Below are 14,884 nucleotides of genomic sequence, written 5' to 3' on the forward strand. Positions count from 1 at the left end.
AGACAGATCACACCCACCTGGCATTTTTCTGAGGATCTGAACTCAAGTGCTCTTTAATTCCTATAACCATTAAGCCATTTTCCAGCCCCAGCTTCATATTTAAAAAAAAAAAAAAAAAAAAAGACAAAGTCTTTTTATGTTGCCCTGGCTGGCCTGAATTTCACTATGTAGACCAGGCTGGTCTCAAACTCAAAGATTTGCCTCTCTGTTCCTCCTGCATCGGTCCCCAGTGCTAGGACTGAAGGCCTGTGACACATCACCCTGCCTCAGCTTCACATTTGTAAAGTGTACCATGGATTCTGGTAAAAGTGCCTTGCCTGACAGCCATATTAGGAAAAAGCTCACATCTGTAGCACTGTTGCTGCGTGAGCAGCGCTGTTGCTGCGAGGAACACATCTGCTTCTTCCTTCCCCCTTCAGCAATACTTCTCCATCTAAGACTCCAAAAGCATGCTAATCTCCCTAGGTATCTTGCCTATGCATTTAGGGGTTCTACCTTGTAAATATCTTAACTTCTGTTTTCAGAATCAGAGTCTGACCTGGGAAATATCCAGCTGTTCCTGGAATTCTAGTACCATTCCGGAAAGGGATCTCAAGAGACCAACCTAGAAAATGTTCTATGCCAACAGCAAAGATGTACACACAAAAGGGAATTTGTTTTCAAAAGTTGTTCTTTCCAAAATACCTTTTCAGTTCCCCTCAATTGAAGTAAAGTGCTTCCAGTTAATGCTAAGCTCTTGTTAACATTGTGTGGTCTCCGACAATCTCCAACCAGCCACAGCCTGTTCTTGCCTTTCTACAAGGGGAGTTGGAGGAGTGTCCACACCCTGGGGTATGAGTACTTAGGGAGAAGGTAGCCCAGGGAAGACTCAAAGGGATACACCAGAAAGGCCCTGAAAGAGGGGACTAAGTAGATTATTGAAGAGTACAAGAATGAACTGTCTGTGTGGCCTTTAACCTAAGTGAATTTTCCTTCACTTGCAAACTCTCTGCACTCCTCTGACCTACCTAATACGTTCTCTCTTGGCTCCTTTTCTTTTTCTACCTAAGCCACCTTTTGATCCTTCTCTGTTACATTCTCTTGTCTCAAGACCCAAGTACCTACCTACATACCTCACATGTCAATGTTACCTCCTTCAACAGATGAGATGGCATTCCTCTCCCATACAGCTAAATAAATGTCAAGCCCAATCAGAGCAGCCATAAGTAAATACATAAAGAAAGAAGTAAGTGTAAGTGCTAAAAGTATCCTTTGATAGTCTTTGCTCTGCTTTATTTTAGCATTCTAAAATATTTTATTAGGGCATCGGCTTAATATCCACACTGAAGCCACTTGTCAAGCAGTAAAGCAGCGATCTTCGTCATATTCTCAACTATGCCCAGTACATACTTTTACGAAACCCACACTTAAATGTCCTCACTTAACCTTTGGGGAAACTATGAACCCAAACCCAAACCTGCAGCATCCTCTGATCTTTCTACACACAGACACACACCAGTCTCCATGCATTCAATCTTGTTCTCTCAACTCACGTCCCCAAGAACAGACTCTGTGAAAGGTACAGGAGAAGTAGAGAGCCCAGGGACACACAATAGTGCCTCTGTACTAAGGTGGAGCCTCCAGTAGGAGGAGCAGAGGTGTTATAAATAGAAGGGAGCCTTTCTCCCCTGGATCTCCCTCATCTTTATTCCTGGCCTCCAAGTTGATGTAAACCCCAGAGCTTGGGGCTCCTCCAACTTGGGAGGAAATAGGACCAGGCCAATCTAAAGAGGAAACATGGGCTTTTGCTAGAGGGGAAGATGAGCCTCAGGAGCTCACAGACACAGCCCAGCTGCCCAGGTGAGGCAACAGGACAGAGAAGAAGTCCTGGCCACTGTTGACTGACCAGCAGGCATCACATTAGGTGACTGGTAGAAATACTACCCCCCTTGTCCTGCCATAACATTGCCAGGTTTCCCGGCTCTCTCCAGTCACAACTTAGATACTTCCACAACTGATTTTCTAATCAGAGGTTGCTGTTGAGTGCTGGGGATGGGGCCAGGGGAACAGTACAGAAGCCAAATTTGATACCATTTACTCCCTAAAATAAACCAGGCAACATTTTCCCAGTGCCAGGACACACACAATACAGGCAATGCACAACTATTAATTATGTCCAAAGCTTAAAACAAACGGTGAATAAAGACTATCACAGATGTCCGCACAGCCTAAGTTACTTCCTAAAGTAAACAGCCAACTGAGAAATCCTTCAGACTAATGGTCTCTCGATGGGTTATATAGACGGGCTACTTTTATATACTGGGAAACACACCTGTTGGAAAGTACATGCTTTAAAATACCGCAAATAAAATGTTACCAGTAAGTACTGCACCTAAAAAGAAAATGTCAAGAGGACTATTAACTCCCGAGGAGGCTATGGTCTAAAAACCATTCAAAAAATGTAAATGTGTTAAAGGTATGAATGCCCTACTTCTCAACGAGAGTAAGGAAGTCGATCTAAATCACCAAAGGCATTTGAAGTATTTAGGTATGGAGCTGCGGCATAGCTCAGCAGTAGGACACTACAGTAAAACCCAGATTACCTGCACTGGTGAAAACTTTCCCAGGAGACTCTAGTGCACACACCACATACCCAGTTAAGGACCACTGCACAAACAATGGACATCCCTTAACCAGGAAACGCTGGGAAGCCAGGTGTGCTGGCAGACAACTTTGGCATGGGGCTCATGGTTTCTGTCATCCTCAGCTACATTGTGAACTCCAGGCTAGCCTAGGTTACATAAGCCTTACCCCTAGAAGACAAGCTATAAGTAGACTACGAAAGCTCAGGCCTTGGCCTCCTCGCTGAAATGAGATGGCTAGTCTGCACAGACGCTGACCTTGTGCTAGGAGTGTAGCCCAATGGTGAGCGTGCATGCCCAGCACTTAGCAGGCACAACGCTCAGATCCCCAGCACTTCTGGAAAAGTAAAACTTTAAGCTGGCCGAGTGGTATGACACTAACACAGTGGATATCAGCAACATGCTCTGAGAGACTGAATGAGAGGTAAGATGTAGACGTCAGTGTCCCGCTGTAAAATGGTGATGTCACAGGGGAAATCCAAGCGGAAGAATTACAGGTAGGAGAGGGAATCTGCAAGCTGGTGTCTCCCTTCTCATTCCCAATGGCTCCAGGGAGCACAAAATGGCTTCTGAGACCAGCTGCAGCTGACAAATTCCTTGACCTTCCACAACGAGGTCACAAGTTAAGTGTCCGAGGACTTTTTTTTTTGCCTTACAAACTTCCTAGGAGAAAATGTCCCCTTCCTCGCACCTTCTTCTCTTGCTACCTGCAGTTTCATAGTAAGCTGGGGAAGCGGCTCATTGCCTCAGCAAACGCTCGTTATGCGTCAGCCCCTGGCACTACCAAAACCATCACAAGAAGCTTCCATTTAGAAGACCAGTGTCAGCCGGGCAGTGGTGGTGCAGAACTTTCATCCCAGCACTCAGAAGCTGGTGGATCTCTGGGTTCGAGGGCAGCATGGTCTACAGAGTGAGTTCTAGGACAGTCGGGGCTACACAGAGAAACTCTGTCTCAAAAAACAAACAAAAAAAAAAAAAAGGAAGAGGAGAGGGGGAGGGGAGAAAGAAGATGAGGAAGAAGGAAGAAGGAGGAAGAGGAAGAGGAGGAGAAAGAGAAGAAAGGAGAAGGAAGCAGAAAGAGGAGGAGACCACAGCATCGGCCCAGGAAAGACTGCTGTCTTCATCGATAATCCTTATCTAACTAATAACTTTCTCTGACTTTCTGAACAGGCTTCAAACTCAGAGAAGCAGCTGAGACTCAAGAAGACACAATAGAAAAGATGGCTCTGGAGTTAAGAGCCAGGTCCCACTCCTAGGAATTCTCCTTAGGTGACTCACAATCTCAGCTCCAGCAGGGAACCCACCACTTCAGTCTTATAGCGTCCAGGGAGGGGCACCAAGGGGCCTGTAACTGGGGCTGGTTTTGTCATTTTTCGAGAAAGGGAAGCTCTGAAGGGGTTCCTGGGCTCAGGAACTCGTATTTATTGCCAACTTTCCTGGCGTGCTCTTAGCAGAAAAATCAAATCTCCACTCAGGTTTTATACAGCCGGTCTGAAACATCCCTGATCTTCATTAAACCTGGGTGACAATTATCTTCTATTATTCCTCAGTGTACAAGACCTATAATTGTGCTTATCTACCCTGGAACCTTGCAAAGAAATATAAGCAACCCAACAAAAGGAACCACTGATAACAAACTGACACCCTAAAATTAAGATCACAAGGTCTTGAGATATCTAGAAAAGATAAACGGCAGCTATGAAGAACGCAGAGGGGACGGGTGTGGTGGCGCATGCCTGTTGATCTCAGCACTTGGGAGGGCCAGACAACAGAGTGAGTCTGAGGACAGCCCATCTCCAAAAAAAAAAAAAAAAAAAAAGTGGCAGCATTGAGTTTGCCGAAAGGCCTCTCAGTGCTGCCGATGGTTAGATCTATACCTACGGCACTACCTTACTAGACAAGGTTCTGCCGTTTTCTTCTGGCACTGGGTATCTCCCCGGACCTTGAGCACTCAACAAGTACTTCACCACTAAGGTATATATGTCCTCAGCCCCTTTCAGCCCACCCTATCAGCCCTCTAAACCTGATACCCACTCTGAGTCACGAGGAGATGGGCTCAATACACAAATGGAAGCCTGTGAAGAATTAGGAACCATTAGGATCAAGAACATCAAACCATAACTTTAAATCGTTATCTCTAACAGACAGCTGGCAGTACCCAAAACAACCACTATAAACAGAAGAAAAGCGGAAAACTACAAAGCTGGAAACCTTTTCAGTATGCACAAGTGTTGGACACAGTGTTTCATCATAAACCACCATGGCCCACTTGTTCCCATGAATAGACACTCTACACTTCTCCTACTTATCCTCTCAACGACCAGCCTCCAACACTCTTACCTAAAGTATAATGCACACAAAGTGCTATCTGCAGAGGCTGGCTAGACGGATGGCTCGGCAGTTAGGAACACTTGCCGCTCTTTCGAAGGACCAGAGCTGGGTTGCCAGCCACATCTGTAACTCCAGCTCCAGGAAGATCTAACACCTTCTAACTCCTCGGGCAGCCATACACGGGTTCCAAAAAGCATACACATAAATAAAAGCCAATCTTTTTTAAAGCATACAACATCGGTTCCTTCTCCCAGTCAACTCTCCAATTAGTCCATCTGTACCTCTTTGCTTCTTCCAAATGACAAAGGTACTCATAGGCCACGTTCTGTCGCCTCCTCTCATCCATCTCCTCTGCCGTGAGTCTCTCATTATCCAGGACAGCTAAAACAAGAAGGAAAGAGTGTAAACGCCAAGCACTGTGACTCTCCTCAGAAATAAATGAGAGCCACAGCCATAGATAGATATAGATATATGTATATATCTCTCTATATATATGATATACATATCATATATATATGGTAAGGGGCTGTAGAAACGTGTCAGCAGTTAAGAGCACTTGTTGACCAGGGTTTCTAGCACCTACATGGCCACTCACAAGCATCTGTAATTCTAGTTCAAGAGGAGCCAATGCCGTTTCTGACCTCCCAGGTCACCGGGTATATATGTTGTGCACATGTCTATGCATGCACTCATGCATATAAAATCATGTTTTATGCATCATATGGGAGTCAGGTCACTGGTAAGCTGCCCATGCTCCGATGGACAGTCAAGACATTCATGCACATAGGGGCAGCACTAGTTTGACTTAGTGGGTTTTTTTTGTTGTTGTTGTTTTTGTTTTTTTTGTTTTTTTTTTTACTTTAGAGAGCCTAGGGGGTGGAGAGATGGCTCAACAGTTAAGAGGACTGGCTGTTCTTACAGAGGATCTAGGTTCAATTCCCAGTACCCACAATGAGCTATAACTCCAGTTTCAGGGGACCCGACATTCTCTTCTGGCCTCTGCAGGCACCAGGTACACACATAGTGCACAGACATTATGCATGTTGGCAAATCACCCAAACACATAAATTATTTTTTAAGATGTATTTATTTATTTTATTCATATGAGTGCACTGTTGCTTTCTTCAGACTCACCAGAAAAGGGCATTGGACCCTATTACAGATGGTTGTGAGCCACCACGTGGTTGCTGGGGATTGAACTCAGGACCTCTGGAAGAGCAGTCAGTGCTCTTAACCACTGAGCCATCTCTCCAGCCCCCATAATTTTTTTTTTTTCTTAAAGAAAAAGATGCAGGTGTAATAGCACAAGCCTGTAATCCCAGCACTTGGAAGGCAGAGGCAGGCAGACTTCTGAGTCCAAGGCCAGACTTGTCTTAAACAGCAAGTTGAGGTCAGCTAGAATTATACAGTGAGATACAATCTCAGATAAATCATTGGAGGGGAGGGATAGGAGATAGATATAATCATTTTCATTTTTTATGTTAAAAATTCTCAAGGAACCAAATTTCTAAATGTTTTAAATATATGTACTACCTTTTCTTGTAGCTTCAAGAAGTATCAACTACGTCTGTCCTTGTGAGTCAGAATTAAGATAGAGGGCATCATGCCTTCCCATCTATTGACAATGGAAGCCTGCAACTCCCGGACTAAGCAATTTACACACTTTCTCCCACTCTAGCCCAGAACAATCCTGTGATTACCACTACTCGACAGAAGAGGAAACTGAGGTAGGATGAACTCAGCCCCAGGGCTAATAAAGGGCCCTTTCCGCCCACCTGTCTCCAAGTGTTGCAGCCATCAGCCTCCTCCACAGCCATCCCTAGGGTCGAGGGAATTCCTAACTCCTTGGGAAGACTATAAAGCTATTCTCATGCTAGCGTGGGCTGCTCCTTACCCTTCTCCTCCCCCTTTCCATCCCACCTCTGCCCTGCCACGACACTATGTGTTCCCACACACAGTAACCCTATATTCTCCAGTACCACATTTAGTTTGTCGTGTTCTTGCACACCCTGCCCCACACTGTATCCTTCAACCCTCTGTTCAGAAGTCAGCACCTGGGGGTTGGGGATTAAGCTCAGTGGTAGAGCGCTTGCCTAGCAAGCACAAGGCCCTGGGTTCGGTCCCCAGCTCCGGGAAAAAAAAAAAAAAGTCAGCACCTGTGTTCCCACGGCCTCAAGTCCCTTCTCTTCACCCCCATTACTCTTTATACCTAGTTAGTTCATGCGTCGTTTATCTTTATTGCACCCAATTTTTTTTCTTGGAGCTGAGGACTTGCACTTGCTAGGCAAGCACTCTACCACTGGGCTAAACTCCCAACCCCACTGATTTTATTATCAATCGTCTGTACACCTGTCTCTTTCTCTGACAGTTTCTGAAGGCACTGCTTGATCTTTTTCATCCCTTATTTCACAAACGTGGCACACATTATAACACTATCTAATGCATACCTGGATGTGTTAAAGTATCCTTTAAGAAAACACTTTCCTCAAAACATAAAATCTAAACCCGAGAATCAGAGGGATCCTCTTGTAACTTCAATCCCACGTACAGCTGGTTAATTCACCAATGTTGCAGGGATGGCTACAGAAAATGAGGAAGTGGAGCGGGGGCGATTTCGGTGTGCTTATGTTTTAATTTTACTTTTGAATTGCTGAAGAGAGAACCCAGCAGGAGAGTGTAAGCTGCCTGCCTAAAACTGCGCCTCGCAGCTAGCCTAAGGCTGAGCGGGTCTGCGCCCCGGATCACCCTCGCAGGCAGCAATCCGGGCAGCACCTTCCCACCACGCCCGAGCAGAACCCCTGGGTCCAGTGCCCAGGACACGCCCTGCACAGTCAGTCCTCCTGCCACCTCACCCTAGGCCGTCTTCCCCAATCTCAGTAGAACTAACCGGTGGAGGCTCTGGGTGGGGCTCCCCTGCCGCGGCGCCTAGCGAAGGCTGAGGCCTCCAGGTTTCTACCCGCCGCCTCCGGAGCTCGAGAGGGCTCAGACGCCAACCTTGCTACCAGCCATACAGCCGGCTGCTCTTCCGGGTCTGTGCGGTCCCAAGCCACCCCGCGCACCCGCTCCGCTGAGCCCCTGGGAAAACCTCGCCCTCGCACCCCCAAATACCCCGTACTCACAGCCATAGTGCGGCCGGACCACACCCAGGCCATCGACCTCCTCCGCGGCGGACATGGCGGCCGAGTCCCGGTCTCCGGTGAGGAAGAGCAGAGACCTTGAAGACGCGGGCGACCGTAGCAGCAGCAACTCCTGCCCAGTGCGCGGGCTGTCGCTGTCCTCAAGGCCCCGCCCCGCGCCATCAGCCCCACCCTGCAGGTCCCGCCCCGCAGACCCCGCCCTTGAGTCCACGCCCAGCTGCGCTCCCCAGAGCGAGCGGAAGGGGCGTGGTCACTTTTATAGGACCCGCCCCTGCTAGCTTAGCTCTCCACTTGCGGAAGCGAAGAGGCGGGGCGCTGTAGCAGTCCCCAGGCCCGCTTGGTCGGTTGTCCCGACACTTCCCCGCCTTCACCCTATCTACGGCTCAGACTGAAAAGCCGCCAATGTCTACAGCTTTGAAATCCAAACTTTTTTCGGCGCCTGCCTTTCCTTGACAGCTGAGTTAACCCGCTCTGTACCGCGGCTCTTTTTTTTTTTTTTTTTTTTTTTTTTTTTGGAGCTGGGGACCGAACCCAGGGCCTTGCACTTGCTAGGCAAGCGCTCTACCGCTGAGCTAAATCCCCAACCCCTGTACCGCGGCTCTTTAAAGGAGCCGTTTCAGGTGGCCCAGGGTGTTATTGGACGCAAGTGGGACCCACTGTCAGGAAAGACTCCCATCCCTACTCTGCCATATTATGTCAATCTGGCCTCTGTTCTCCCCAGCAGTGCTAAAGCGTAGAACTGCTCATTCTCTTAAATTGGGGGATGAAGATGCTCAATCAGAAGAGCTATTTATCGCCTCTTTACAATCTGTACTCTTCTTTGCAAGTTCTTACGGGGTATCTTGAACCTATTAAGGATTTCCTTTGCCCTTGTAATCTTTTTTTTTTTTTTTTCTTTTCTTTTTTTCGGAGCTGGGGACCGAACCCAGGGCCTTGTGCTTGCTAGGCAAGCGCTCTACCACTGAGCTAAATCCCCAATCCCTGCCCTTGTAATCCCCAGCCTAGATTACAGAGTGAGACACTGCCTCCAAAAAGTTAAAAAAAAAAACAATAAAAGTTAAAGTCCCGTTCTCAGGACTCTTACGCTCACCATATACAGTTGATGGCTTCTACTCACAATCCAGACAATCTAGAAGCCCCTCAGTAGGTTCAAACCATCTAATGTGCACTTTTGCATCTCCCACAGACACTAAAAACTGTCAAACGTTGGTCCTGTTCCTGCTTCACTCTCTATAAGTGTTCAATCACCAGTCACACACACCCCAGGTTTGCTTCACCTTTTTTTTTTTTTTTTAATTATATATAAGTACACTGTAGCTGTCTTCGGACACACCAGATGAGGGCATCAGATCCCATTACAGATGGTTGTGAGCCACCATGTGGTTGCTGGGAATTGAACTCAGGTCTTCTGGAAGAGCAGACAGTGCTCTTAACTGCTGAGCCATCTCTCCAGCCCCTTCACCTCTATTTCTGAAGCATCTAGTTTTGTTTCTGTCCCTGCCTGTAATTACACTATTTTGATTATCATAATCCTGTTCTCACTTCTGCCAACCAGATGATCATGATTACCAGCAAGTTGTTTAAAAGCACAGAGTTCTTTGTGTGTGTTGGAGGGTGGGGTGGGGGGGACAAGTTTCACTATGTAGTTCTGGCTGTCCTGGAACCCACTAAAGAGGCAAGACTACACTTGGAGATTCACCTGTCTCTGCCTCCTGAGTGCCGGGACTAAAAGCATGTGCCACCATGCCCAGCTTCAGAGTTCTTGTCACAGATATGTTTTCCCTATTACTCCCTTCACAGTTTGCTTTGTGTGCCTTATTTAACATACCAGGCGAGCACCTTTACAACCCAATTTCAGGCTCTTTGTTCCAGCCATTTTCAATTTACTCATTCTTTCCTTACAAACTTTCTTCTTAGTTGGGCATGTTGGGGCACAACTTTAATCCCAGCACCCAGGAAGTAATGGCAGACAGATCTCTGTGAGTTCAAGGCCATCCTGGCCTACATAGTGAGTTCCTGGACAGTCAAAGCTATGTAGAGAGACCCTGTGTCAAGACAAATAAAAATTTAAAAATACACTTTAAAAAAAGATTTACTTATTATTTTATGTGAGTACACTATAGCTGTCTTCAGACACACCAGAAGAGGGTGTCAGATCTCATTACAGATGGTTGTGAGCCACCATGTGGTTGCTGGGAATTGAACTCAGGACCTCTGGAAGAAGAGTCAGTGTTCTTAACCAGTGAGCCATCTCTCCAGCCCTAAAAATACATTTTAAAAACTTTCTTTATATGGTGTTTAGGATATACCCCATGCTCTGACATCTGCTAGTCAATCACTCTGCCACTAAGCTACACCCTCAGCCATGAACTACTAAAGGAAGAAGATACATCACAATGGCGCTGGACCATAACAGTCACCTTAGTACTCTTGGGGTAGAGGCAGGAGATCTCATTGCAAAGTCAAAACCTGGGATAGGCAGGTGAGTACAAGATCCTGTCTTTAAATAAGTAGGAAAAACCTATAAGAGGGCAGGGGATAAAACTCAGAGGCAAAACACCTGCCTAGCATGCATGAGGCCCTAGTTCCATCGAGAGCGACACACACACAAATATGTGAAGGTTTATTATGACTAAGTCTTTTTTTTTCCAGGCTTTTTCCTATTCTGTTTTGTGGGTTTGAGTATATGTGTGGGGGCTGGGGTACTTTTATTAATTTTTAAAGATGGAATCTAGGTATGCTAACTAAGCTTGCCTGGAATTCCTGAGCTCAATCAACCCTCTCCCCTAGGTTCCTGTGCAGTTAGAACTATAGGTTCAGCCATACAACCCAGTGAACCTTTCTCTGGCCTTTAAATTCAACTTACACGATTCATCCTTTGGAGAAGGTCAGCATGGTTTGGTTTGCTTTCGTTGGGTTTGAGAAGGTTGTTTTGGGTTTTTTTTGTTTTGTTTTTTGGTGTTTGGTTTTCGTTGGGGTTTTTTTGTTTGTTTTTTGGTTTTTGGTTTTTGGTTTTTGTTGGGGTTTGTTTGTTTGTTTTTGAGACAGGATTTTTCTGTATAGGCTTGGCTGTCCTGGAACTCACTCTGTAGACCAGGCTCACCTTGAACGTGCCACTACCTCCTGAGTGATGGGAATAAGGGCAGAAGCCACCACTGCCCTGTTGTTCTTGTTTTTGTTTTGGTTTTTTAACAAGTCACTTCTTAAACATTTTTTATTTTATTTTCTGTGGGTTACATTTTCCAATTTTATTTTATGTATGTGAGTGATTTGCCAGCGTGGATGCATGTGTGCCTTGTGGGTGCCAGACACTTGAGGTCAGTGGAAGGTACGGGATCCCCTCAAACTGGAGTTACAGTTGGTTGTCAGCCACCATGTGGGTACTGGGAACCAGACCCAGGTCCCCTTAACTGCTCTTAACTGCTGAGCCATCTCTCCAGCCCCAGTGTATGGGTGCTTTGTCTATACATATGTTTCTGTACCATGTGCATTCCTGGTGCTCTCAGAGGCCAGAGGAAGAAGGTATTAAATCCCCTGGGACTGGAGTTACAGCCAATTGTAATCCATTTGGGGCCTGAGAATCAAACCCTGGCCCTATAGAAGAACAGCCACTGCTTTTTCTCCATCTCTGAGCCATCTATCCAAACATCACAAGTTGCTTTTTAAAAACCAAACAATTTTGGTTACATTCAGTAACTTGGCTACTTCTGTATCTTCAAACTCTTCAAACCTGTAGGTTAATAAAGAAGGCACATGGGACAAGGGGACAGGTGTCTTCCTATGTTAAGATGAAGTGGCTTTGGGGCTGGAGAGATGGCTCAGTGGTTAAGAGCACCGACTGCTCTTCCAGAGGTCCTGAGTTCAATTCCCAGCAACCACATGGTGGCTCACAACCATCTGTAAAGAGATCCGATGCCCTCTTCGGGTGTATCTGAAGACAGCTACAGTGTACTTATATATAATAAATGAAAAAATCTTTAAAAAAAAAAAAAAGAAGTGGCTTTGTATACAGTTCCAGGTGTGCAGTTTGTTAGGTTCAGAAGAGGGCAGTCCAGGTCCGATGGTATACAACTCTAGGTTAACGTGAGCCGTCATGAGTGGAAGAACTAGCTCTGCCATCTCTGCTATGAAAATTAGAGCAGTCCTGGTCTAAGGTCACTGAGCACAGGGTTGAAGTTCTTCAGGGACACTCCACCTAGCCTGCCTTCCTTTGTGATTTCCAGCCTGGGATTGGTAGAGAGACAGACACAAAGTCTGTGGAAATGGTTCCTTGGGAGAAAGAGGCAGGAGGACCAGGAGTAACATGTAATTATTTCAGCTCATCTTTTTACCTTACTAGCATATGAGCCCACAGGTGGGCCACCCTTGAACTAGATGCCAATTAAGAATAGAGAATACAAGGGGGTTGGGGATTTAGCTCAGTGGTAGAGTGCTTGCTTAGCAAGCCCAAGGACCTGGGTTCAGTCCCCAGCTCCGAAAAAAAAGAAAAAAGAAAAAAAAAGAAAAAAAGAAGAATAGAGAATACAGACCTGGATATTATAAATGATGGCCTTGGGGTCTTAGAATGGATCTAGTCACCACTCAGCATGGTGGTACATACATACTAATCATAGCATTTGGGAGGGCTCAGACAGGAGGATAGCAAATTTGAAGTCAGCCTGGGTCACATAGTAAAAACTTGTTGCAACGCAAAGTAACAAGTGACGCCATTGTTTTCAATTTTTTTTTTAAAGATTTATTCATTTATTATATATAAGTACACTGTTGCTGTCTTCAGATACACCAAAAGAGGGCATCGGATCTCTTTACAGATGGTTGTGAGCCACCATGTGGTTGCTGGGAATTGAACTCAGGACCTCTGGAAGAGCAGTCGGTGCTCTTAACCGCTGAGCCATCTCTCTAGCCCCTGTTTTCAATTTTTTGATGATGTAAAAGATACATGTTCAATAGAAACCAGACTTCAAATTTTAAATCGCATTTTTTTTCCCTTTGACTAGAGATAGTCAGTAGATGTCCAGCTGTGGGATAATATCAGTGCTCTGGGCAGTGAGGTTAAGCTGGGGCATCCACTAAGCTGTGGATATGTTAGCACAGTTTTCAGCTTACTATGTTTTCAATGTATGTGGGTTGTTTAAGACATGTCACGTGAAGCAGAAGAGAATCTGAATGTCTTTAGTAGGAAGCTGGGTGAGCAAGAGACATCAGGACTTCTGAAACGATGTTTGCATGGAGATAAATTCTAAACTCCCAAACAAATTATGAAACTATTCTCTTTAAAATATTAAGACATCCAGCCTGGAGAGATAACTTAGTGGTTAAGAGCACTGACTGCTCTTCCAGAGGTCCTGAATTCAAATCCCAGCAACCACATGTTGTTGGCTTACAACCATCTGTAATGGGATCCAATGCCCTCTTCTGGTGTGTCTGAAGACAGCTACAGTGTACTTTTTTTTTTCCTGGTTCTTTTTTTCGGAGCTGGGGACTGAACCCAGGGCCTTGTGCTTCCTAGGCAAGCGCTCTACCACTGAGCTAAATCCCCAGCCCATACAGTGTACTTATAGATAATAAATAAATAAATCTTTAAAAAATATTAAGACATCCAAGGGCAGTAACACACACCTACAATCCCAATTCTTGGGACAAAGAGGCAGGAGGACCAGGAGCTCAAGGCTAGCCTTTGATACAGACTGATTTTGAAGCCAGCCTGGTCTACCTGAGACTCTCAACAACAACAACAACAACAACAACAACAATAACAAAGAACTTCAGAACACAGTCTAAGAATGGAGCTGTGTGAGCTTTCTGAGCGCTAAGGCTGGCTGTGTACATTCCTGAAGTTGATCAGCATTAGTATATAGGTATTGATTCGGGCTACACTTGTTTACCACTCTATAAGGTGGCGTGACCTGGGAGAATAGGGTCAATAAATGAGACAGACTAAAGTCTCATGAAATAGCCAACTTTATTCAGAGCATCAGACAGAGTGTTCAGAGGGGTCACATAAGTGAAGCATATGACCACAGGGCAAACCTCGCCTGACAGAAACCTGGTTTTCCATAGAGGCATATGAAAAACTAATGTCAGCCAGTGTAACGAATCTGAAGCAAATCCACGCCTATCTGCTGCACCTGTGATGGGCACAAAAACCACATTGGGAGAACAATTTTGTGAGGTCATCAGTGTTTGGTTTCAGATCTTGGGACAAGGGACTGAGGCATAGAGTTTACATACCAAAGCAGACCTGGCCTCCAGGTTTTCCCAGCATTCCTCAGTCCCTACCTGGCATACTCTGTCCCCAACTCTTGGCTGAGCTGCCCTTCCCACAGAGGCTCATCCCTATATAATCCAGGTATTTTGGTCTCTCTTCTTCTCTTCCCTCTTCTCCTCCTCCCTTTTTCTTCTTCCTCCTCGACTTCTCTCTCTCCTCATGGGCATGGCCCCTTTCTCTCTTTCTCTCTCCCTCCCCTCCTGCACTTCCTTTCCCTAAGGCAACTTCCCTGGCCTTGGTCCTTGGGGCCAGTGAACTCACCTGAGAGCAGCTTTCCAACAAACCTGCCTTTAATATAATCTAATCTGGCTTAAATTGGCTCATTTCACCAGCAGCAGAGAAATAACCTATCAACCAGACTCCTTTTTTCTTAAGAGTTTTCTCACAAGCACTCAGAAATCTCCTCACAGGACATTCTTGGACCTGACAGAGGAGGAGGAGGAGGAAGAGGAGGAAGTGGGGGGGGATAATGAACAGAGGACCAGTCAGGAGTAGTGGCACGCATCTGTATATCCCTGATCTCAGGA

The 14,884-nt window shown here is 45.9% G+C and overlaps 1 protein-coding gene across 2 annotated transcripts in view; it reads right to left on the reverse strand.

Annotated features, from left to right (window-relative positions):
• The window catches only part of Iqgap1 (IQ motif containing GTPase activating protein 1), a 90,202-nt gene extending 81,941 nt beyond the window's left edge, over nucleotides 1-8,261 (reverse strand). Inside the window, exons 1-2 of one of the 2 annotated variants that reach the window (NM_001108489.1) lie at nucleotides 8,072-8,225; nucleotides 5,234-5,333 (exon numbers count right to left, since the gene is read on the reverse strand). In NM_001108489.1, the coding sequence (NP_001101959.2) occupies nucleotides 5,234-5,333; nucleotides 8,072-8,126 (155 nt within the window). In that variant the 5' untranslated portion in view covers nucleotides 8,127-8,225. Of the gene's footprint in view, nucleotides 1-5,233; nucleotides 5,334-8,071 lie in introns of both variants that reach the window. The other variant, XM_039082350.2, reaches the window with a different exon arrangement.
• Between the last annotated feature and the right edge of the window lie 6,623 nt (nucleotides 8,262-14,884).

This window comes from Rattus norvegicus, chromosome 1 (assembly GCF_036323735.1).
Source record: "Rattus norvegicus strain BN/NHsdMcwi chromosome 1, GRCr8, whole genome shotgun sequence".
Classification (NCBI taxonomy): Eukaryota; Metazoa; Chordata; class Mammalia; order Rodentia; family Muridae; genus Rattus; species Rattus norvegicus.